Source organism: Amblyomma maculatum, chromosome 7, assembly GCF_055883805.1.
Source record: "Amblyomma maculatum isolate TAMU_Amacu chromosome 7, ASM5588380v1, whole genome shotgun sequence".
Taxonomy (NCBI): domain Eukaryota; kingdom Metazoa; phylum Arthropoda; class Arachnida; order Ixodida; family Ixodidae; genus Amblyomma; species Amblyomma maculatum.
In genome coordinates, this window is record NC_139350.1 from 54,631,339 (window position 1) to 54,657,371 (window position 26,033).

Here is a 26,033-nt window from a genome sequence, read left to right on the forward strand (position 1 = left end):
CTTTCCTAGATCATTGCAACATATGCCATGCCAAAGCAGAAAGGCAAGTCCAGCTCAACTAATGATAGGTAGGAGGACTCGGACGATACTTCCAATGACAAATGAACTCTTAAAGCCACGTATGTTGAACCAGCGAGCACAGTGGACTAAGAAGACAAAGCAGATGAAAATGTACTACAACAGGACATCACGGGATCTCCCCACACTACGCAAAGGAGACATGGTGCGAGTAAAACTGGCTGCTCCAGGATTGCCATGGGAAAAGGGTACAGTTGTGGAACATGTCTCCAAGGTCCTACACGGTCGATGTCAATGGTAGCACACAGAAGAAATAGGGTGCACCTGCGACAATTGCCGAAATCAAATTACACAGAAACAGGGGTGGGCTCTATGGACATTCAAGAGTTTCCCACGAGTCCAGACGGTGCCAGCACATCACCAAAGACAGCACCTGGCACACCACATGTGTCTGAAAGTAAGAATTCACCCAGTGTTGTGGAAGAGTGCCATATTAGGCCACAACCTTCAGAGCACTCCACACCTCGCGCGGTACAAAAAAGAGTGTTACCTCGGCATCTAAGTGATTATGTGGTGCAGTAACAGCTTGGTGACGAGGTGTACATGGTGAGTCTTATCTCTATCAAAGGAAGGGTCGGGATGTTGCAATATGCGCGGTTTCGGAATTTAGGAGCCTGGTGCAAGTGTTACCGGCATCGGGCACTCCAGTAATAAAGATGGCGTTGCGTTGAAGCCGGTGAGAATCTCCACGTGCCTTTCGTACGGCCTGCAGAGGCAGACATTGAAACAGCGACATACTTTTTATTCTAGTATATGTGCACATAGGCTCATGTGAGAACTCAAGATGCAGGCTATCACATTCAAGTTTGTGCCTGCCTATCATGCATGCTGTACTAAAGTAATGTGTGTGTGTGTGTGTGTGTTGTGTGTGTGCGTGCGTGCGTGCGTACGCGCGTGAAGGGCATCCCCTTTGAAATGAGGTAGTATATAGTCATCAGCATGGCTAGCTTGATCACTTACAAATTATCAAGGGGCTTTAAACTAGCTAATTCCACCCATACCTGTCCGTGCGCTGTGCGAATTAAGGAACCCCAGATAGCCGAAATTTCCTGAGTCCTCCATGGCGCCTCTCATATATCCCGAGTCGCTTTGGGACGTTAAACCCTACAAACCAACCAACCAACCGATCCATCGATATCCACCCGATGCGTGCCACAAGTGGGCGCGCCTTTCAGTACTAGCGCCGACGGTGCCCAACAATGCCCTCGCCGCCGTTGAGCGGGCACGAAAAAAAAAAAAGAAAAAAAAAAGCGATTAAGTTGAATCGAAAGCGTACCTGCGGCGCGATGCTGTACTCTAAGAGCAAATTAAATTATTTCATTAGTGCGCTTTTCATTTCTGTAATAAATTGCCGCAAGTGTCAGGCTTGCATGAAAACTTTCAGAGCATTTCTTGCAGGTTAGCCTCTAGCAGAAACGTCTTTTTCGTCCTAACTACGTCCTAACATAGCCAAGATAGCCAAGATTTTAAAACGCGCGCCTCGGTAAAAATGGAATAACTGCAGCGCCTACAACTTGTGGAAAGTCAGAGACTGTTTTAATTGGTAGACGCACAATCAAGTACAACAATAAATTTTAAAATTAATATAAACCTTTTTTTTTTTTTTTACAAAAGGTGTAATTGGTATAATCCTTTAAAGATGGCTGCATGTTAGCCCTGTTTGAATTTATGAAAATATAAACAGTTACGTTTTTATGTAGTGATTTTTATGTTTTGCATAATGTTGAAGGTATATTGTTTTTAAATAATAAATGACAATTTTTTGTTGATAAGGTGCCCAGTAGAGGTTGCCATGGGGCCATGGCGCCAGGGGGCACAACAGTGGGCTGAGGAAGGACAAGCGAGGCGAGGAGCGAGGAGCGAGTGGCCGCGGCAGCCGCGGTGGTGAGAGCGCTTTTTGTGAGCACATGTAGTTTGGCGTCGCTGCGGGTTGCTGAATGTCGCGGCGTTTCGCGTGGGCCTAGTAGTTCCCTTCGCCGTGAGGGTTTTTGTCTCTGGAAACCTACGAAACCGAACGGACGTAGCAACGACTTCCGACGGCGTCGACTGCTCGGCCCGCCACCATCAGCTGCGACGGCGGCACCTTTATGCCTGTTCGGCAAAATGAAAGACCAGGCTGGCCCGTCGGACTCCTGGGTGTCCGGCGTCAAATTGGGCATCGTCAGGCTCGGCCGAGCTGCCGGAAAGGTAAGCAGCCGCAAGGGAAAGTGCCGCTCTTCCGGTTTCCAGCACGTCTTCCCCGCATTTTACTGCGCTAGACAAAGACTCTTCCCGCTTCCACCGCTTCCTCTTACTCGCGCTTTCTGGGGCGTCGTAACTCGCGCTGCGATTTGCAGAACGCTGTGAAACCCAGCGCACCGTTTCCGCGTCAGCCTGGAGTTGCGTGCGACATGTGCTCCTGAACTGACCCTGACTGGCTTCAGCGCGCTGATCGTCTGTCGCAAGGCTCTCGCAAGCGTTGCTGCACTTAAGTATACGTGCGCGCGAAACGTCTTGTTGCCGGCGTGTGGAGAAAAAAAAAGAAAAAAAGCCTACTATTATCGCTTCGTTCAGGAAGTGAAAAGGAAAAGTGGACCGGTGGTTCCTCGTGCAGGTTGCTTCATTTGCATGCATGATTTCGGCGTGCGTCCAGGGTATTTCTCAATTTCAAGTAGATCATGGCTCTTGAGGCGCTAGCTCCCTTCTCCACCTTATTGCCTCACGCGGTGGCCGTCACGAAAGCGCCGTGTGCTGAAAGCGTATGCCAGTTTTGCGGATATTTGCCTTAGCTGCATCGGCTTCCAGAGTGCATACATTGTCTGACGCGGATATTTTGTTTTTATTGTGCTCATAAAAGCGGATGCAGCTTTCGGGCAGTTGCAAATCGCCCGCATAGCATGCAGCGCTCGAGTTTGCTTGTTCGCTTACTACGGAGCGCTCAGTGATCGGTAATATGAGCTGCACATTGGCGCAATTCCAACACGCTGTTGATAGGGGACCGATCGCCAGGCGCGTGCATTACGCCACGGCCGTGATTACGCGTATTTGCTTTGTCCCCTCCGCCCCCAGCGGCAACGGACTGAGGCGCCTTTGTCAGAGGGAACCCAGGGGTGTGCTGCCTAACGGCGATCAATAGAAGCCCTTCTTTCTTTTTCCTCCTTTGTTTTTCGTCTGACCGCGGTTCTCCGGCGGCGCTGGGTGAATCAGCTGGTCTGACCGGCCAACAAAGGGCTTTTCCTTCGCGTGGCGCCGGCAGGGGAGGGGACAATCTGAAAAGCGACCCCGTGCGTGCTGACAGCTGCTGCGGCCGGGGTTTGCGGGGGACGCTTTGTGGCTCCGCTCGGATACCCTTGGTTTGTCGTGCGGAGCGTCTGCTGCTTCGCGTTGACGTCGAGTGGGGCCTTGGCGCCGGAGGTCGCCCGCCCTTGCATCTGTCGAGTGCATTGTTTGGGAATTGGCGAGGCTGGCCAATTTCTGCCTAATTCTAGAAACAAGTGCAGTGCGTGCTACACTTGTCAATGGTCCTCAGACATTCGTGAGGGATTTAGACGCAACCTCCATCCTCATCCATCAGTAGTTGTGGGCTAATATATTTGACCGCGTTGGATGCTGGATAGTAGGGTATTTCGCAAATAGTAGCGGCTGTCTAACCACGTCTGGCGCAAAAGTGCGATTTGGCTGCCTTTGTTTGGGGGCATTGTCTTGAGTAATAAATGCGTTCAGTTGCTGGTTGGGCTTTCCATAGGTGCTGGCGCGGCATCAGCCCTCCCAAAGGGCTCTGAGCGACCTGGAATGGCGCGCCGCCGTTAGCCCCGCGCCTATCGTTTCGATCAGCTGTGTACTCCCATCGCAGGAGACAACTGATAAGGGCAGGGCTAGGATTAAAAGATGACCTCTGCTCGCCCAAGCGGCCTGCTTTTGTTGGCGTCTGGCTCATCTGCCGTGCGCACTTCGTTGCATGAGTAAGATAGCAGCCGCCTTGTGGAGAACACCTGCCTTCTATTCTGTGCTGAAAAGCAGTGGAGCCGGGACGGTGTACGTTCCGTTAGTGTGCTGCATCTGTGGAGCAGCACACAGGTTTAGCAGTTGTGTCCAGAGTAGCACTGCCTGCTGTGCATGTGTATTTGAAACCAGTGCCCCGTGCTCATCTAGATAGAGCACAGCTGGCCATCTTTACCATGACTAGCTCTGTACTATTGCATTGTTTGCTTGGAACAAGTGGAAAATGCCGCAGAAAGACCCATGGTTCAGTAGCTCTGAGCTCTGCATAAAATGTCTAGGTCAACTTGCCCTTGTGCTTCGTCTTTGCATGCCTTTATCAATGCTATAGCCATGCTTCATAGGTGTTAGAAATTCCTTTGCTCAGTTGTTGGTCTTGTGCTCCTGTACAAGATGTTTTTAACGAAATTTGGTTCATGTATACATTCGAGCCAATAATTTGCAGGAATAGCTACAGATCTGGTTTTTAGGTTTGTTTCAAAAGTTTACATTGAAATAAAGAATCTGAACTAGATTCTTTATTTCAATGTTCAGACTAATGTCATCTGACAACTTCTCGAAAGCTTTTGATCATTGTACACCACGAGCTCTTTAGCCAAACAGTTTCATTCTTCCCAAGTGAACCATTAACCAACTATTTTCTGGTGTCCTGCAGGGCTCTGTGCTTGGCCCACTTATGTTTGAAAACTATCTTCTGGTTGCCATTGCATATTACCAGCAGTTATCAATTAATGTTTCAAAATGTCCTAAATAGAATTGAAAACTGCATTTTCATTAGGCTAATGAACCTCATTGTATGCTAATGCAAAGGCATGAAGGTGAAACGTTAGCTCACTTATTTCAACTGATGTACTCATTGCCCTCGACCACCCTTTTCCAAGGTGAATCATGTGGTAACTTAGAATTCACATTTCCAATGGCCTCACTAGGCCAAAACGTGTTGCTTGCAGGTGAGATTTCGAAATCGCTTGGTTTTATCACACGGCACTGGAGTTTCACCTTCCCTTTTATCCTCGACCTAGGGCACAAAACATTCTTCTGCACCAAACTATAATTGGTATCCCTAATTTCGGAATATATACCAAAACTGGCAGTCTAGAAGCTGTCCAGACCATGAGGCCCTCTATTTCTTTCGCTCGTACTCACTCCAGGAAGAAATTATCTCTTGACGTTGAGCCGTTTGCGCACAGGCAGCAAACTGCCTATTTATGACACGACACGTCGGTGGGGTGAAGGCGCAACTACGATAGCCAGCCTTCCAACCTTATGAACAGTCATTACCACTGGACGCCACAAGAACAGGACACAAGACAGTGCGCCGAACCTATGCAAACTGGCATAGCCATTTAGTTTCCTTGTAAAAAAGCACAATTAGGCAACGAGTCTCCCTCCGGTCATTCAGACCACTTTTCATTTTGTACCTTAATAATTCAAATCAAGTTGTATAAATACTCCCAATGTGTTGTAGTTTACACAGCTTAATTACGAAGGGCATTTTGCGGGCTCTTATTTTCATTTTGGTCCATTGAGCAGAGTTGAACTGGCAGACTTTAAAACATGAATAGAACTGATTGAAAAGTCTGAACAGTCTTAGTATTCATTTGGTTCTAGTTGAAATTTTTTTCTTTTTTTTTTTTTACCTGGCAGCGGCAAACTAGAACCTACAACCTGAACCTGAGGCAGTGCACCTGTTTGCCTTGTAGAACATAGAACAAACAGCATGCATGCCATGAGAGTGAACAATGAAAAGAGCCAGGAAATGGCTTGGCAAATTGTGTTCGCTGAACTCTCACTGTCTGTGTGCACTTCCACTGCAGCAGCATTCTAGGCAGCTGTGTGTCACTCGCATGCTCCATTTTACATTTGGAGCACCTCTACACTTGGTTAGGTTAGTGCGTTGTTGTTCTTGGGCCCCTGTCATTGTTAGTTTTGTGCAACTTGAAAGTGCTTTGCAAGTCTGTTTGCTTCTGGGTGAAACAGCAGCAGAAACTGCCACCATGTTTTGGGAGGCTTTTAGTGAACTCTTGGGCTGGGCGGGGCGGGGCCCTTTGAATGGTCTTAGCTGAAGCGCTCAATAACCTGCTGCAGCCTATTAAAAGCATCCAAACGCTGGTTTCTTCAGGGTTCTGTGCTTAGCAGCTTAGGCTTAATGCCCAGTCACATTGCTTAGATGAAAGTCAGTCCACTTTGATTATTGTCAATATTTGTGGTCACTCGCCCGCTCAGTTCGCTAAGCCTCTTTTATTATTTCGATTATTTGAGAGGCAGTCCAACAGTTTTGGACATGTTTTTTTGTAGTCTTTTAAAATTTCGTGCTTCCTGTTTAAACCCCTAGGGAGCAGTCATAGTTCCCCTTACATGGCAGACTACTGTTGAAAGGTTTGGTTTGGTTTGTGGGGTTTAACGTCCCAAAGCAACTCGGGCTATGAGAGACGCCGTAGTGGAGGACTACGGAAATTTCGACCACCTGGGGTTCTTTAACGTGCACTGACATCGCACAGCACACGGGCGCCTTGCTTTTCGCCTCCATCGAAAAGCTGCCGCCGAGGCCGGGATTCGATCCCGCGTCCTTGGGAACAGTAGTCGAGCGCCGTAACCATTGCGCCACCCCGGCGGGGTTACTGTTGAAAGGGTGTGTTAACTTCCTTTCACATTCTCGGTGGAGATTTGGTGATTAACAGTAACATACTGTTGAAAGGGTGTGTTACTGTTAATCACCAAATCTCCACCGAGAACGTGATAGGAAGTTCCCACATATTCCACAGAATTGTGTGCGGTGCTGTAAAGAAGGCTGGCGCGGAGTGCATAAGTTGCAATTGGGAAGGAGCAGCAGAAATAAGTTCCAGCCCCATGGCACCATTACCTAAAGGAACAAAAGATACATGAAGCTCTGCAGTTTGGGCACTTGCTGACTTGGCATATGCTGACAGCCATGCGGAAAAAGCTAAGGCTGCAAATGGGACGTTACATATAGTGAGATCAAACAGCCTTGGGAAGACTGCAAAAGAGAAGATGCAGGAGCTTCAAACCATTGATCGTGAATTAGCAGAAAAACTGCAAAAGCTTCCTAGAGTACTTTTTCAGCAATTTGTTACTAAACGTTCTTTATTACAGGCGGCAGCAAGTGTGGTCATCTGTAGTGTGGTACAGAACAAGGGCTGACAGTTTGCAAGAAGTGTAAAATGCTATGTAAAATTACGATGGTGTTTACAGGCAATGGATTTTTTTTAAAAATAAAATTCAGGGATTATGTTGTCAGGGCATAATTTTCTTTCCAACATACTAAATACAACCTCACTTGAAGTCCTTGAATTTACTGGGCCAGGGCCTTAAAAGTCCTTGAAAACCCTAGATTTTTTTTTAATTCCTACGAACCCTGTTCCTTTTGTCGATGTGCAAGTGCTTGTCCCTGAAGGTGAAATGGCTAACCAGTGAATTTACTTGAAGGTGTCGGTGATTGGATGAATGTTTTTCCAGGATAAAATGATCTGTGGAACATGTGCATGGGCAATGCTACTGTTCTCCTAGTGGTATGACCTTAAAGAAAGGACAGTGTAGGCATTTAGTCCTGAACTAAAATGTGCCTGGCTGGAATTCAGCCTGAAAGCTCAGGAGCTGGATGTCTCATGCCACCACAGTGGTCTTTGCAAGGTTTTCTAAAACAGTTCAGAACAAAGAGCAGTGATGGAGCAAGGGCATTGCACCTTGAGCAGAGTGCCTTGATGGAAAAGTCAGCCCTGGCTTGTATGCTTATGCTGTTTGGACATTCAAAAAGCTTTGATTTATTGATAATAATTGGCAGTACAGTTTGCTTCCTTTTAAACTCTGGAAATTTCAGACTCATGAAACCAGTAAAAATAGTTTGGTACGGTGTGCAGGGGTTTAACGTCCCAAAGTATGACTCTGGTTGCGAGGTATGAATAGTGGAGGGCTACGGAAATTGTGACCATCTGGGGTTCTTTAATGTGCACTGACATCGCATGGTGCATGGGCGCCTTGCTTTTTACCTCCACCGAAAAGCGTTTGCTGCGGCTGGTTTTTTGTCCCGCATCCTCGGGTTTCATCGTAACCACTGAGCCACTGCACTGGGGCGGGTAAAAGTAGTGTTTAGACTCCCCATATTGGTAGACAGGTATATTAAAGACACATGATTGATTTGAAGTAAGCATGAAGGAGTACAGACGTTTTCTTTGTAGTAACCTGTTTGACATTAGTATGCATTAATTGATAGGTGGTATACACCTTCAGCTAGTAAATATGACTTAATTTATTGTCTCTTGCCGCTTTCTCAGTTGCAGAACGATGATTTGGAGGTAGTGCAGTAAAACATGCAACCGAGGATATGTAGGGAGTAGTGAGACATTTACAAACACTTATGGGAATGTCACTGTGTGTGTCTATTTGAAAGAGTGCTGTTGTACAGAGCTGCATTTTTTCAAGTTTCTGTTTTATTTTAGCACCAAAAATAAAGTTCTCGTAATGAAGGGTGTTAGGCAAGGAGGCGCAGCCTTTCTAGTACAACTCTGCATACTTGGAGGAAGTATTCAAAGAGCTCAATTGGCAACAGTTACGGATGAGGGTTGGTGGAGAATATCTTGGCAGTCTGCAATTTGGTCATGACTGTGCTAAGTAACTCAGGAGATCAATTCCAACATACGATTAATGATATAGGGAGGCAGAGCAGAATGGTAGGCCTAAAATTAAAATGCAGAGGACTAAAGTAATGGTAAAACAGCACCAGAAAAGAGCAGCAGTTAGGATAGGTAGCGAGGCTATGTAAATGGCGAGGAAATATGTCTGCTTAGGGCAGGTAGTGGCTCTAGATCCGGACCACAAAAGAGAAATAGCCAGAAAAATTGGACTGGGACAGAGTGCCTTTGGCAAGATCGCAAACGGTAGCTTCCCATGTGGCAGCTTTTAATTGTATGCTGATGAGGTTGTGAGATAATAGCAGTAGAAATTAAGGTACTAGTTAAGAAGTGAGTAGCAAAGTCCATGTAGTACATGAACTAGGACTGTCGAGGGGAGGGGCAAATCTGAGCTCTTGGTGGTGTTATCACATATCCAAAGCAGAGCTTAAGTGTTCCCCCAATTTTTTTGCTCATAGCAGTAAGTGTTCAGCTTGATGTAGGGGGTTTTTTTTAGTGCTAACAAAAGCAAGGACAAGAAAGGCAAAACGTACACTCTTGCTCTTGGGTGCTTTTCTTGTCCTTGCCTTTGTTCGCGCTAAAAAACCCCTACATCAAGATGAACTACCAACTTGCCCAGCAGGAAGTTTTAGTGAAGTGTCCAGCTGCTTGCTTAGAATGAACTAGTCCACATTTATTTTCGGGGTTGGCACTTGGGTCCTTTTTGCGAGGGCATTGAAAAAAGGCCGGCTAACTGGACACCACTTGTGGTTTTACGCGGCCTTGATAAGTCATTGCCTATAGTGGTTTTGTCTTAACACAAAATCTGGTGTTAGCGTGAGCGAAAAACCCCGGCCATGGCTCTGCCATGCGACGTGGCCACGTACCGATTCATCGATGGGTTGTGTAAGGATGCCGCGTGCTGTCGCAAAGTTGAGAAGGGCTATGAACTCTTCTTGCTCTTTTGAGGCGGGAGGGTGGAATAGGGGTTAACCTTCCAATGCTCTTGGGTGCCGAGTCAGGCAAGGACCTTCATCAGCTTGGTTAAAGTGAGCCACTTTGTGTCCGTTGGTCGCGACTGGTAGCTGGATAATGTGCTAGTTTAGGACTGCATGCTGATTGATGAGAATGTGGCCCACCGGGGTGACGCAGTGGTTACGGTGCTCAACTACTTTTCCCAAGAATGTGGGATCGAATCCTGGCCTCGACGACCGCTTTTCGGTAGAGGCGAAAAGTAAGGCGCCCAACTGTTGTGCGATGTCGGTGCACATTAAAGAACCTCAGGTGGTCGAAATTTCCGGTGTCCTCCACTACGGCGTCTTTCGTAGCCTGAGTCGCTTTGGGACGTTAAACCGCACAAACCAAACCTTGCCAAGAATGTGAGTTATTAAAAAGTCAAGTTAAGGGATTGGCAATTAAGCGAGCAGAAACTGCATGTACGAGAATGAGGGGCCAGAAGTGGAGCCGCAGACAAGCCATTTTCATAGCGATGTCATTGCGCTAAAGGTGGAGCTTCATTTTAATTTTTGTTTCATGGCATGTCTGACTTGAGATATGTTAAGGCTGGTGCTGAACTGATTTTTTTTTTTTTTAGCTGAACTGGTGTACTGTGACTGTTATTTGTACAGCAGTGTGGCTGAAGCATTGATTTTTTTTCTTTTTTTGTTTACATTGCAGATCAAGTACACCTTGCTGGATGAGCGGGATATTACATTGGTCCACGAGTACTCGTTCGAGGTGGGCCTCCTTTTATTTTTTATTTTTAGCTCTTGCAATAGATTTGTTGCACACGTGTGTGTGTGTGTATATAAATATATATAATATAATTTTTTTACGCCATGACATAGCATTTCCAGTGCATAAATTCTAGACCGGATGAGGGTTGACATCCTGTAATTTTTTTCTGCCACTGAAGTAGTTCAGGGACTCGGGGTTGTCACTGTCCTATCAGTAATGAAACAAGACTTTCAGCTATTGCAGGTATGTATGCGCATCATTCAGCTTGATTTTTATTCTGTTCAATGCTTGCACGTGCTAACCTCAAGAGAATGTGTTAAGCTGGTTAAGACTCTATTGTGGGAAGGGGCACTTTGTTCCCGATAAAGTATCTGAATGAGTGAGTGAAAAAACTTTATTGAACTAAGACGAAAACAAAGGTAACGTAAGTGGGCCCTGAGTACAGAGCTGAAATATGTGGCATGTGTGCCTTTTTTTGGGGTGTCCGTATGCATAGTATCAACGGCCTTGTTTTGTAATGGTGTTATAGTTTTAAATTTAAAATCGGGGGACAGCACATTTTGTTAGGGACATGTTTTGCATGAGCGTTGCAACATACTGTGCCTGGAATTTTGGGTGTCTACGTTTGCAGTTGCATGCAGTCGTGGTGGGTGCCTTGTTGTGTGCTCTCTAGTGGGTTTAGCTTAATGGAATTGTTGCCAGGGCATGTCTCCTTAGGTTTCAGAGACACTGCATAAGCACTCCTGTCCTTAGGTGACACATGGGTTCAGCAGTCGGGAGATTCCTAAGAGCTGCTTTTCTTGAAATTTGGGGGAAGCTCTAGACCCTTTCATTTCCAGGGGAAAAAAAAGGCTGCTTTTATAGGTTTCTGACAGACTTTTTTCTGCAAATTTTGTGATAGACAAAAGCACGTAAAATACTTACCAGTGGTGGATATGGAATGGAAATTCGCAAAATATTTTATAACTCAAACACTTGGCGATCACAGTGGCGTGTTAATGAAAGAGTTAAGCTCTATATCTGTAATGTCTGGAGAGGTGGGCAGACACCTGGCTATCTCTGATGTTGTTGGCATTTCTGAATGAAGAGTATTGTCTTGCTGTAGCAGTGGCCCTCTCAAGCAGAGGTGCATGCATCACCCTGCAACCACTGCAGTGTGCATAAACCATTCACCAGGAGATTAGGGTTCACTGAAACGGAAACTTTGAATACGTGGTGGCAACACTGCTTCTGCTTGATTAGCTTGCCTGAACAAAGTACTTTTATTTGGTTAAAAGTTTTAAGAAACAGCCACGAAAAGGTCGACAGAGCTCATATTGTTGGTACTCACTTGTAGCTAGTTAATGATAGGTGAAGAAAGTCAGTTTGGTAAAAGCTGGGGTTCTGTAAGAAGCAATGCCCTTTGAAAGGTCCTAGATGATGGTGAGTTAGCAAATTCCCATTGGCTTCAGGAATTTTCAATTCCAAATGGCTCATTGGCTGTGACACTGCTGCTGAAGTAAGGGGTGTGGGGTTTATTGTAACCACAGCAGCTGGTATGCTATTTTTGTGCGTAATAAAGAGCCCGAGGTGGTCGAAATAATCGGCGCTGTCTACTACAGCATGCCTGATGGATCATGGTCCTCTGCGATTTTAAATGGAGCCGTTTTAAGGTTGTAACCAGCTGTTTGTGTAAGCTTGTTTGGGAGGGAGGCAATGCCTTCTAATGCGCAAGCCATTCTCTTGCTAGGCGGGCACCATAAAAAAGTTCATTCTGAACTGAAGGAGCTCTGTGGGCTCATGTAGAGGCGGCATGGAGAACGCTGTCACCGGCTGTTACAAGTTAGCAACAGTGCACAAGGCGCATATGTATTGCTCCGCAAAAGAACAAAAAGCACTGCAGCACAGACAATGTTGTGGCACTAATAATAGTTAGATGCAGTACAAGAAATTGTCCTGCAAACGCTTGTGCCAAGTGCAGTGAAACCTCATTGTTGTGTATTTCAAGAAGTGTTGGAAAAAAAAACATATCCGTGAAAACTTGATATTCAATATCTGAACTGCCTGATTTTTAAAAATTGGCGGCTGAACGAGGTATAAACTATAAAGGCATTTAGAATTGAATTTCACTGCATAAAAGTGTAGGTTAGCATTTATAGACATGAAGTTTGCACAGGTATTTTTCTGGCTGTCGCTGAATTCAGTCCATATATGCGTTGTCCCGAGTGCACAAGAAATTGTCACAAATCCGGTTCGTAGAAGGCAATGACGAGCCAAGATCGCTTCCTTGGTTGTTTCCAGATAGTTCGTACCATTGCACTAGTGAAGGGTGGAGAAGCTACCGTGGTTGCTTCGAGGCGCTGCATTTCTGCCCATGCTGCGTCCTCCCGACCTGGCCCACTCATATGCAGGCGAATAGTGTAGTTGTCAAATGGTTCACCCCTATGCCCCTAAGGCATTTCAAAAAAGCCACACTATTTCTCCTCATGATGTCTTGTTTCTGCGGGAACAGGCGCCTCGTATTTTGGCTCATTGCCTTTCTTTGATGCTTCACCCCGTTGTACCTTGGCACTGCAGGAAAGCAATTGTAGTGGTGTCTGAGCGCCGCTAATCAGTTTTTCATTTCAAGATTGCTTGTTGGCACATGTCCAGCTAATCACAAAACATACTATACCACCAGAGTTTGTCGAAATTTTGAATGTAGCACCCGAGAAATCGTGCTCTCCGAGAATACATTAACCGCGAAAAAAATGATGTAAGTCTGTGGGTGATCTCCACTATTTTGAGCATATGAAACAGGAACTGTACTGCTTCCATATTCAACTTCTGTGGATTCACGCGTACTTCAAAGCCAGTACAGGTGCACCATTGCTTATGAACGTCATGGCAACTGGAATTGGCCACCAGTGCCGTCGCCAAGCCTCACTTGCGCCCTATCTGGTTCTTTCTTTTGCTGCTATTTTGCAGTGCTTACCTGGCCTTTCATTTGCACTGCAAGAGTGCGAGCATCATTTGCATGCTGAAAAGAGACCTAGAGCAGTAGGAGCCCTTGCCTTCACTTCATCTGTGGTGGCTCCAGCTAGCCAGAGCCAGAACTGCTATGGGGTGTGCTGTATTTGGGTCTTTTGTTCACCTGGAGAATTGAATTCAACCAACCAACCAACCCGGATCCTGTATTGTGTCCTGTTGACTGGAAGCTCACTGTGACATTGGTTTTCTAGGCTCGTGTGGAAGTGGATAAAGACGGCAATGGCGCCCAGATCTTTGCCTACGCCTATGAGATGAACCAGGGAAAGAGCACCGGACAGTACCTCCACCAGCTGCTTTGGTGGGTGCACATTTCTTGTCTTGTCTTGTCTTTCGGGTAAATGCTTGTTGGTCAGCGGTACTGGATTTTGGATGCTGCTCTGCTTGGTGCGGTGCCGTCTAGTTGTGATAGGTTTTTACCATCATTTGTAAGGCACTCGCGGAACGAGTGTCTCCTTATATTGCAAAAGAAAAAGAAAAATTTTCCATTACAAACTGCGCATGGGGCTGTTCTGTTCTATGCGCAGTTCTTTTTGCAATTTCTGCCGCCCATTCGTGCCTTTCTTATCACAGTTCTGGGACAGTGTCTCGCATGCCATGCTATTGTGGTGTCATTCTTGCAAGCTGTGACGCCATGACTTGACTGTTGCCGCATGGGTCTGTTTGGCGTTTGCTTTCGCCAGTGAAAAGTTGCTGATAAATGAGTACAGTACTTTGTGCATTTATGAGTACAGAAAAAAAAAAAGTTGTTGGAAAAAGTAAAAATTGCAAGCCTTGGGGTCAGGTGTTGTATGGAGCTTGAGGAGCCTGTTGGCAACTTGTGAACGTGACCCACTCAAATGAATCCATGTCTCGTTCCTTGTGGCATCTGACTGAATAAAAGCACTGTTGCCAGGAGGTCCCGCAAGGGTGTGTAAATGAGGCGTGCACCGCTCACAACACACTGGCCACTGCGTCAGGTTCAGCCAGACTCTACTTGAGAGGGAACATGAAGTGTTACTAGCCCTAGGCATGGGCTAGTCGACTCCCGTTCTCTACAATTTGATCTTGAAGTTGCAGAAAATTCCTCAAAACCTGTTTAGTCCCATAGCCTGACTGACTTGTAGCGGGAAAAATTGTTTGATGCACCACAGTAGTTTAGTAAGGAGTAGCAATGCAGTGACAAGAAGAGAAAGAAACTAAATGCAAACGTTGGAACATCCAGAGGGTAACGGCAAGTCAGAGGTGGCTATCCTCCAATTACACTAAAAAATTAACCTGCGCCGGTAAGCATTTCTGTTGGTCTGTAAATTAAAACATTTGCTAGCTGCAGCTCTTGTATGGCGTGCGGGCAACAGGTAGTCAAGAGGACAAGGCAGACCTCATTTCATCAGTCTTTCTTTGTGCACCTCTTTCTTAGGATAGGCTAGGGTTCAAGCATTCAAGTTAGGTTATTGAAATCTGCTCTCCTTGTTCTCTGTATCTAACTAGAATTATTTTGTACCTATTAAAAACAGGTGCTTTTTTGTTGTTTTGAGTAGACCCACCCAATTTTCAGGCCAAAATGGACAATAAATGTGCTGTAAAACAAAACCCTTTGCTGTGATCGATATAGTTTAGTTTAATTTACGATAGCTCCTTAATTGGGGAAAAAATGTAACATATGGGTGTGAAGTGTTTCAAAAATGGATGTTTTGAGATGAGTGGCTTCGAAGTGAAAAGTAAGCTTCATTGCAAAAGTACACTAAAAGGATTCATGTTGATATATGATATCAGTAGATATCTTCTAGACTGTAATTGCCACGCTTGTTTTGTAGTTGATTGCTGCTTCGCACTCTGGGCCTCTTCTCTGATGAACAGTGTATCCCTTCCACAAAAAAAGTAATTGCTGATCAGCTTCAAAAGGCCATTGCGCTGTGTGTACCGAACTGGCGAAATACCAAATGAACATGAACATTTCAACTTAAGCAATGCATCAGCATTAGAAGTAACCACAGCAGTCATCCTGGATATTTTCAGCGTCTAAATACCAATAAACCCCATCGGGGTGGCGCAGTGGTTACGGCGCTCGACTACTGCTCCCAAGGGTGATGGATCATATCTCTGCTTCGGTGGCCGCTTTTAGATGGAGGCGAAAAGCAAGGTGTCCGTGTGCTGCGCAATGTCAGTGCACATTAAAGAACCCCAGGTGGTCGAAATTTCTGGAGCCCATCAGTACGGAGTCTCTCATAGCCAGAGTCGCTTTGGGACGTTTACAAACCAAACCGAACCTAAATACCAATAAGCATTTCTTTTGTAGCTTGCTGTGGAACGAAACTTTAGCTTTTCTTTTTTTTATTTTTCTTCCTTGTGGAGGCACTTCTTTAATAGTGCATAGCCTCGATCAATATGTCACCTTTTCTGCAGATCTTGATAAGCTGGGAAGACGCCCAGTCATGAGACACTCTGTGCCGTATGTCAGGCAGCATTGCTAGAATTCAACAGCGTGGGGTTCAGCATAGGCTCACTAATGTATAATCGGTGCTTTCAGAACATGTCCTTCGTCGTTAGTCACTCCAAAACTCAAGTCCAGGGGTCAAAAGAACTCTACAGTGCTTGCAAAATCATGCTGAACCAAGGCAAAAGTAGGCAAAGTACTTCGGCTGAGGTGCGAAGCGTTTCCAGATGAAGCACAGCTTCTGGAGGTAAATTCATCTCAGAGGAGTATGCTAGGGAGTTTTTTGCTGTGGCTTAGAACTAATAATGCATGCGTCCATATTTTTAAACTGTTGCCTACCTTGTTTCCTTAAGGGGAGAAGGTCCTCATGCATTGTTCTGTGTATCATATCAGCAACATCACATCACATCACTTTATTTTCCTTAAAGACCCCTTGCGGGGTGTTACATAAGGGGTGGGTTTTTATGAAGTACAAGTGTTCAAAGCAGTCATGAATGTTCCAGGGCAGGTGATGGCAGCGATATCGTGGGGAAGGCCGTTCCAGTCAGCTGCTACTCGGCAAAAAAATGAATTAGAGAAAACAGTGGCACGGGCACGTGGGCGCAAAACTTGAAGAGGGTGGCTGATGCGATGGGATCTGCGCGGCGGGGGGGGCGCAGATGTAGGGTTCTTGTCTGAGTGGCGAATAAAAAAACTTGTGAAATAAGACGAGACTGGCAGTGCGACGGCGAGCAGAAAGATTAGATAGACCTGATTGCAATTTTAGAGATGATATGCTAACGTCGTATGAATACAAGGAATGAATGAATCTGGTGGCCCTGTTCTGCACAGCTTCGAGGGTGTTTGTTAGATATGCTTGGTGAGGGTTCCAGATGGCCGATGCGAATTGCAGTTTAGTTCTGATGAGTGAAATGTATGCTTGTAGTCTTATATGTGGAGGGGCATCCCGCAGGTGACGTTCCAAGAAGCCAAGTGTTTTATTAGCTGATATCAGGTTAGTCACATGCAGACGCCAGGATAAATCGTTAGAAATGGTGATACCTAAGTATTTGTACGACTGGACGAGGTCAACAGAGGAGTTATAAATTGTGTACTGGAAAACAAAATGATTTCGGCGGCGGTGAAAAGACATATACTTACATTTGTTAGGGTTGAGTGTCATCAGCTGCTGCAAACACCAGTTTTGCACATGGTTTAGGTCAGCCTGTAGGGATTCTTGGTCAGAAGGGTTAGTGACTGAACGATAAATAACGCAGTCATCAGCAAACAGACTGATATGACAAGATACATGCTGGGGTAGGTCGTTAATGTAAATCAGGAATAACAAAGGACCGAGAACGGAACCCTGCGGGACGCCGGAGGTTACTGGAAGCGGGTGGGAGGGCTGATTATTAATGAAGACAGACTGAGAACGATGCGTGAGGAATTCTTTAATCCACGTGATGATGTTTGGATCTAGGTTCAGCTGAGAGAGTTTGAGAAGCAAGCGTTGATGAGGTACTTTATCGAAAGCCTTAGCGAAGTCTAGGAATATGGCATACACTTAATACATGAACAGAGCTGAAGGGAAATGCACACATTTCGAGAAATGGCAGTGTAGTAACGGTCCTGTTTGAAATGGAAGTAATGTTGGAGGCTAAATAGATTTTTATGGGCACTGCCCCAGGGAGCTATGCAGTAGCTCGGATGGCTATGTACAAATGCATTTTGTCACATGCGGCAACTGGAAACCAAGTTTAAACATGTCTTTTCTTTTTTCTCGTGCATATCTTAATTGCCATTATATATTTAAGTAAGGCTGCTCACTCTATTAGTGCAGTCTCTGAAAATACTGCTTCTTCCTGGAGTGAAAAACTATGCATTTAGTTTGGTCCACATTGTTATTTAATTGGATTCGTTAACAAACTCTTTGTAGCTCCTCATTGGTTTTGTCTTCAATCTTGAAGGAGACTGTCCTCAACAAAGATTAGTGCTGTATTGGCTGCCTAAGGTATACTTCAGAGTAATAAGAGAAAGCTGTTAAAATAGTGAAAAAAAAATTATAGGCCCAATAACTGAGCCTTGTGGTATCCCTGGTACTGATAGTTGAGTTTAGGGCATGATGCCATTCATCACTATTTTCTGCATCTGTTGGAAGGCAGCTTTTTAGGAGTAGATGAATTTTGGTTAACTGATTCAAAAGCGTTTCTTAAGTCTAGGAAGACAGTGACAGCTTTTGTACAGGGTTTTGTTAACTTGTTGGATTATTACCAGAACTCCAGTAGATGTGGGTCTGTTGGACCAGAAACCAGGCTGATTTGGGCAAATAATGTTATGTTTGCATGTGAATGATGCAATTCTGCTCCGAGTATACTTCTTTGAAAATCTTACAATTCACACATAAGATGGGTACCATCGGTCTGTAACTTGAGGCATGAATGATCTCCATCTTTATTTAGAGCACGACTTTACCCACCTCAAGTTCACTCAGTTACGTGCCACCCTCCTGCCAATGACATAACATATGCAGTAGGTGGAACGCCAGATTGTCTACGTTATCTTCATTGAATTCATTTGCCTCTTTCGCAGATATCAGCGCCTTATTGTGCTTCTGCCGCGGGGTTGTGTGATAGGAAGCCATGCGAAGCACTGGGCTTCCTGTTTGTCGTTGCAGGGAGCGGCACTATGGCGGGGTGGCTCCCGGCTTTCAGGTGGTGCACTGTAACGGGGTCACCATGGACAACCGACTGGAGAACCTGGGGCTGCAGCGGATAGGGGTACACCGAGCCGTGACTTACCCACCTGCTGCTACCCTGGCCGCATCGCCTGAGTCTCAGCCCAGCAAGCAGCGAGAGCAGTCTCTGTACTGGGCAGCCATCCAGCAGCTTCCCCCGGAGCACCTTGTGGAGGAGGTTGGTGGTCCTGTCATATCTTTTAAGATGGTGCATTTTTACTCTGGGTCCCACTTCAAGCTACATTTTGTCAACCACTGGTTACGGCAGAAAATGCACTGTTCGGTGCAACTTCTGTCACACGGGCAAGTTGCAACTTCCTCAAATTTCCTTTCCATAGAGGACCATGGAGGGAGTTGAGTTGTCGCCGTGTCACACTGCAAAAAACGAGCTTCTCAAAGACACTGTCCGGGGCCCGTTAGGCGCTGTTCATTTTCTGTATGCATAAAAAGACCTGAAATAATTTCTAACTGCTTTTTTTCAATAAGTTGGCTTAAATTTATAATGTAAACATATTCTTTCATGTCAAAGAAAGGCACGTGAAGCAATAAACCAAGCAGCCGCAATCAATTCACCTGGTTCAAGAGCTGGGTGTGCTTGTTGAGAGTACACGTTTTTGCGTGTGCTCAATTACTTGTGTTAAGCGATAAAAGGTATTTAAATTCGCTATAAACACAAAATTAATGCATTTCTGTATTTTTTAAAGATCAGCGCTAAAGCTCATTTTGCATATCTCCCTTGAGGTAAAGACTACCTTAGTTGAAAGGAGTTTAGCCGCCATGCCCGTGTGAAAACCCCTTTCAATGCCGTTGACATACCCATATGTGCTTTGCTTCAAGTTCAGAAATGCACGCTAGAACTCTGAGCGAGCGTTGCTCCCAGAGGAACCATTCACTGAAAGGGCAGATACAGGGTGATTATGCTAAAGTTGTGCTGTCTGTGGCCAGTTGAAATGCAGCATATGGTCGAAATTTTCGGACTTGGCAAGACCCATAGAAGAGCAGTCCAAATGATCGAAGTCAGCAACCATTGCAGTTTCCGGCGTTCTGCTTTCAAGTGATTACTTACAATACCTTACAGTCCTCCGCAGGGGTATCGTGTAAGGGGAGCACTGTACTGATACAGTAAACGGTCTGCAACTTGAACAGCTTCAAGAGACCGAGAAAAGTATTCTGATTATTCGAAGTTCAAATTGAGTGACCCTGTAAAGACTGAAAAGGCCCACCTGCATCATGGTGGATTTATTTGGTGAAAAACTGAGCAATGGTTGCCTGCTATCAGTACGAGAACAGCACAACAATGACTGTTTCTCACATTTCCATCTATGCTTTATTGTATGCACACTGTCCGGGCCATCAAAGCAAAAATGTTAGGGGCCTGCGTGGCATAATTTGGGGTAGCTGTGGTGCCCAGCCTTCATAAGCTGCTTCGTATTATGTGAAAAGGCTTCACTGCGCGCAAATGGTACTTGACGAGGAGCTATGGCTGGACTCCAGAGCGGTGCGCCAGTACAGTCCAGGCATGCTGCGGGCGGTGGCAGGGCCTACTATCGAGAGTATAATGGGTGTGCGGATGCATGCAGCGCTGGTTTGAGGCTGTAGAAAAACAAAACGGCAGCTATGTTGTGGCAATTTTTCATAGCTTTTGACCTGCGATGAATAAAGTCTAGAAAATCGAAAGAGAAAAGTTTCAAATGTCCGAAATTTTGGTCGACGTTGAACATTGTCTCTATGGAGCACGTGACTGTACCATAGCAGAATCCGAATAATTGGGCAGGTCCGGAAAATTGGTTGGCGACTATATTTGCAGCAGTTTTTGCAGCCTTATACTCCTGAGTCTCCTTGCTTCATGGCATTGAGAAATGCGGACAGTTTGCTCTTTCCACAAGGTGTGACGTTGGCGTGTGTCACAGTGGCAAAAGCTATTTGAAAGTGAAACACTGAATTCGCTTCTTAGTGTGCAACCTTCCAGCATCTGCTGCTGGTGAAGAGCCACCAATTTGGAACATGCTTTGAGCAAAACTACGCCGATGATTTTTTGACACTAGCAGAGTTTGCTACTGCAAGGTCCCTGTAAAAGAACTCAATGGGCACTGTCAAAAAGTTTGGGCAAGCCCATCTCACCCCACCTCTCTTCTCCCCTTGTTGGCGGAAGTAAGAAATCTCGATTTTCTGACCCGTCAGGTTGGCAGGCATGCATTGATATGGTAGTGCTGATTCTAGACCATAGATGCATTGATAACAGTACCACCACCACCATCATGGTCTGAAAGAAGACATACCCATTGAAAGTGCCATTCATGGGCAGACTGGCTTGCACCGTGGTTCAGGTTCTTCGCGCACATTTTAGGAGGAAGAAGCCAAGATTCACAGCACCGAAGTTGTGATTTTGTTGAATGTTCTTTCACCTTATTTGGCATATTTTGATGAAATGCCTATCGAGCAGGCTGTAGAGTACTCAGTCACAGTGGGTTGTCTTAGGGGACTGAATTTTTTCAGTTTCTTATGGAGGCCATTGTGTTGTTCTGTGAGTCAGAATGATGTGAAAGTGTGTCTAGAGCAATGAAATGGCAGTGAGGCACTTCTTATTTCCCAGTGAGGCCCCTCTGGCCCAGTGGGTAGGCAGAGGTGCAACACTAACTGGCCGGCCGGCCTTTTGCGTTCACCGTTGGGCGCTAGTGGCCGGCTGGCCCACAGGCCCTTGCTTTATTTTGAGCAGTAGTTCCGGAGTAGTTTCGGGTTTTTTTTAGCACGAGTAGGTGATGAAAAGGAATACAGTAGAATGGAACTCGAAGGGGATTAACAAAGTGTTTCATTTGTCATAAGTTTCATTTAAGCAAGGGACAGATACTTCATGAAATACAACTTATTTAAAATGTTCCAGCCCTCACTAACACAGATTCACAGAAAAAAAAAAATCACTCTTGGTCTGCTTAACATTCTTAAGCTGCTTCTTTGCAAAGTAAGTGTGCATCTTTGACAGGCTTGACTGAAATTCAGCAGACCCTTCATGCTCGAACTACTGCTGCAAAAATAGAACTGCATCTTTAGCAGCACTGTATGGCACTGAATTGGGCGCAGGGTCCTCGCACTCATCGCTGCCGGAAGATTGATCCTCAGGTTGCACTTCGGCAATCAGTTCCTCGAGGCTTTCCTCCCGACAGGTGCTCACATTTTCACCAACTACCTCATAGTCGTATCATGTGAAGGGGGCAGAGGGCACTACCTGGCTTAATGTCTGCTTCAGTATTGGAACAGCTTGCCTCTTCATACGGTAGCAATTCTCGTGCTTCAAAGCATGCATGGTGAAAGCACCTCTTGATTGTAGTCTCCTGTACTTGTTCCCAGGCATGGGCTAACCATGTAGAGCTGGCAACAAGTCTATGCTATAGCTCTTATCACGGCCTGCTCAAAGCAGCATTCGAGGGAGCAGCTTCTGGAAGTAATCAACCTTGAGGTTTTGTATGCCTTGATGTATTTATTGGCTGTGTAATGGCTGTGATGTTGGCAGGTAAAAATTCAGTACTGGTAGACTTCAGACCTTCCACATGGCCATGGGCAGGACAGTTATCCAAGATAAACACAAATTTCCTGCCCTGTCTAGTGAACTTTGCATCTTCTTCGTTCATCCAGTTTTCAAAAATTGCCATAGTCATCCAGGTTCTTCCATTTGCATGGTACAGTAGAACCCGGCTTAGTAAACTCTGATATAGTAAAGTGAGACGACTCCCACGATATGACCATCGCCACCCGCGCACTACCTAGAATCGTGAGGCAAAGATTTTTTCTATTTGAAAACAAAAAAATAACAGTGTTCTTTAGATGGCTTCACCACCAGGCTTAGCAACATTCAGGAGAAGCCTACTTTACGAAGGCCTGGAAGCCATGAGGGAAAGCATGCGGCGTGTAAGAAAAAAAAGTAAAGCTGTACAAACATAAAAAAAAAAGAGGCAGCGCGGTCCGTAGTAAAGTGCAGCAAAGAATGGGGAAAGGGAAGAAACTGGCAACATTCACAGCACTGTGCAGGATGAAGCATGAGGCAGTGGAGGCAAGAAGTGGAGGTGCAGCGTGTGGTGGTCTTGCAGCACTTGACTGCCATGCGCATTTATCATCTATTGCCTTTTAAAAGACAGAAACAGCAAAAAATGAGTGTTCATGCAAGGCTTTGGTTTTCACATGAAATCAAACGTGGTTGTATTCGTAGCCACGTTGATCCTCATGCCTAACCCTATCGCTGTCTGGCATTTCTGGCCGTGACGCACCCCGAGTGTCTGCTTGGTTTCAGGGTACGAGTATATCAGGGAACAAGCATAGCAATTTATTTTTGATTATGATTACTATATAAACAACATAGTCTTCGGGAAATGTTCATTTCAGTGTTCTGCAGGTATTGTTAATTATCATCATCAGCCTGATTATAAATGAGATAAATCAGGATAATATAAGGAAAACCTTCTCGATACTTCTTGAGTCTGATTCCGAGCTTCGCTCGTATTTATAATGAAAAGAGCCATCACTCCAGTCCGCAGTCGAAGGTCTCGCGTGGACAGCCATCCGAAAGTAACCACGCGCACGGAGGGCGCACATCCAGAGAAATGGCACATTGGGAAATCAAGATTATGGAGGCGGGTGGAAAGAGACTAAAACAACCTCCTTTGCTGCTGCTAGCCGCAAGCAAGGACGCGGCAAGAGAGCGAAAGCAGCGATAGTCATGTGTCGACCTATTGGAGAGGCAACGGCGCAAGCCCCTGAACGTGACGCGTCGTAGCAGGCATGCCAACAGAATAAAAATAAAAACCTACAAACCTGTGGCAGATGGCAGAAAAATTCTCAAACCCATAACCTCACGCACGCACCACGAAATGCGCGCGCCGCATGATAGCTTAGTGCGATAAAGTAGCACGGCGCAGAGAAACCGCGCCCCCCAGCAAAGAAGGGGGTGGGCGCGGTCACTTCATACTCTTCAGTATATACGTATGAACACAACGTGGGGCAAAAATAACAACTTGTAGAAAGATATTGCAGATGGCGCAGCCTGTCCAAGTGCACCAGCTTCACGCTCAGGCGTGAAGTTTTGAATGCACAATAGAGAACGTACCGGTACGTTCGTGACAGCGAAAGGGTTAAAAGATACTTCCACCAGATGTAAAAAAAATTTTACAAAAAAATTGCACTAGGAGATAACAGAGAGGTGGAAGGTATTTCAGGGCATTTTTTTTATTAAGCAACAAGACGTGTTGCTGGAGCTGAAATTTTCCATTCGCATTTGCAGGGTTATCTCCTGCTCTTTCTGTTCTAAATGGACCGCTTTAGAAAAACTGGGATTCCGCGCCCTCTTGAACCTCAAAAAGACTGTCTTCATGCAGCATTGTCCTCATCCGCATTCTGTTTCAGGCAAAAGTACCATTCTTCACAGCAGCTTGAATCGTAGCTTTGTTTTTCAAAATCCGCAGTAGTGTTGATTTTAGGGTGTCAAAAACTTTTCAGCAGCATCAGTTTTTGATAAGCTGCTCCCCTGGAGCTTCTGCAGAATTTCTCCTTTTTTTTTTTTTCAAGCGATAGCACTTTCTGTGGCAGTTTCTTTATGCTCCTCATCTTGCTGGAACCGCAGAAACGCAGATCGCATGTAGGCCTAACATGCTTCTCTCAGCTGTGGCAGTGGCTATGAAAAATGCTTTCATAGTTGTGAGACTACATTTGGGTTGTGCGAGCACAAATACATCCAGACAGATTTAGATGGAATTGAGCTTTTGTGCCGTTTAACCGAGGGTAACAATTAACAATTAAGGGTAACAACCGAGGGTAACAAGTGTTTCAATTAACCGAAGACTTTTACTATTGGAAAAATAGGAATCCAACCAAACAGCATATTTAAGGGGGGACACTGGTCTTAGAGCTATTTTCATTATTTTAAAGCCAATCCTGATAAAATCATACCCTCTTGTTCAGATTTTTATGCTGATTTCAAAAATGTAACTTGTTTTTCTCTATGTCAGTTAATTCCCGAGATAATAGTATTAATTATCCATTTAATTAGTACTTCCGCGCAAAAAAAATGCCTCTATAAAACATCATTTTTAATGCATGGCGGTACAGTACAATGACCAAAGAGTGCAATGATCAAAGCAGTTTTTCCATTTTACCCTTATTAGCAATTTTGCTGCACTTTGAAAGTTGTCCTTCAAGACGTGCCTATCATGCTTCAATTAACTTGGCAAAATAAAAAATTTTTGAAGCTTGAATAAAGAATTCTGCTTCGATCATTGCATTCACCGCACCTTCAGCTTTATTTAGAAAAAGGAATTACATCTCTATCTGTCCTAGATGCAGAGATATCGACGAACTAAACCAGCCAAGTGTCCAAAATTTGAGTTTTGAGAAAATGGGAAAAAACAAACTAGGCACAATTTATTCAAAATTTCAAAAAGATATATGCATATTTACACTTGCAGACAGCTAATATGCACCAGACATGTAATCTGACTGCTTGGGCTGACTAGAATGCCGCTTTTTCAGTGCCCGATGTATGTTTTCCGCAGAGGCACGCTTGCGTACTGATTCGGCTGTTCGGCGCCTGTCCTTCTCAGCCATCCTCCTGATATTCTGGACGCCAGGGTTCATATTTAGCTCACTCAGTATTTTTGAGCATGCTTGTAGGTTTCCTGCATTGAAGCGGACAACAGCCTCCGCAACAGCTGCTTGAACGGAGAACAGTGACGCATGGCGCTCCTTTGGTGCGAGTGACCATATTAGGGAGTCCAAGCTTTCATTACTGTTCTGGGTTTTTCCCTGCTGGCACCGCTCCAGCAGCTTTGGGTCTGCCAAATGCTCATAAATAGGCAAAAGTGCTTTGCACACATGTGGTGGCAAACTGTATCTGTGCTTGGGAGCAGGCTCTCCCTTGGCTGCAGCAGCATTCTGGCGGCACCACGAGTTTGCGCCTGTCGGGCAGAGGGTGTGATTTGACACGGTATCATTGGAGGTTACGTGATGATAGGTAGCCATCACTGCCTTATGCATTGCCCCAACATCTCCAGCATGGGACTTCAGGGCCCAGCTGTAATACGATGTCAACTTGGTGACAAGGTCGCCTGTCAGCTTTCCTTTGCCACTCAAGCTCTCTTTTGCATCACCTTTATGCTTGGCAATTGCATTGCGTAGGGCCGTTCCCATCCGCTTCTGCACATGGTTTGTGCAATCTTCTTTGCTGATTTCGATGTAGCCGTACACAGCTGATTCTTGCAATGCAAGAAATGTGCGGCTATCGCCGTCTGAGAGCATGGTCGTGTACCTAAGGCCATGTTTCTCCAGTGACCTTTCAAACAAAACAAGTCCGGCCTGAACTTCCATTTCACCGGACTTTTTGTCCGTGTTCTTTTGGCACAAGTGGCTTTCTTTCCACGCCTCATAGGACGGGTCACCTTCTTTGGGCCCACGCTCACACCCAGCACAAAAGTTACTGAAAACTACATAGTCGAGT

At 45.4% G+C, this 26,033-nt stretch overlaps 1 protein-coding gene across 1 annotated transcript in view; it reads left to right on the forward strand.

Annotated features, from left to right (window-relative positions):
- Window positions 1-1,893: 1,893 nt before the first annotated feature.
- The window catches only part of LOC146183234 (zinc finger MYND domain-containing protein 19-like), a 46,551-nt gene continuing 22,411 nt past the window's right edge, over window positions 1,894-26,033 (forward strand). The window contains exons 1-4 of the mRNA XM_084609096.1: window positions 1,894-2,265; window positions 10,362-10,421; window positions 13,622-13,728; window positions 18,497-18,734. Of these exons, the coding sequence (XP_084465222.1) occupies window positions 2,182-2,265; window positions 10,362-10,421; window positions 13,622-13,728; window positions 18,497-18,734 (489 nt within the window). The 5' untranslated portion in view covers window positions 1,894-2,181. The remainder of the gene's footprint in view (window positions 2,266-10,361; window positions 10,422-13,621; window positions 13,729-18,496; window positions 18,735-26,033) is intronic.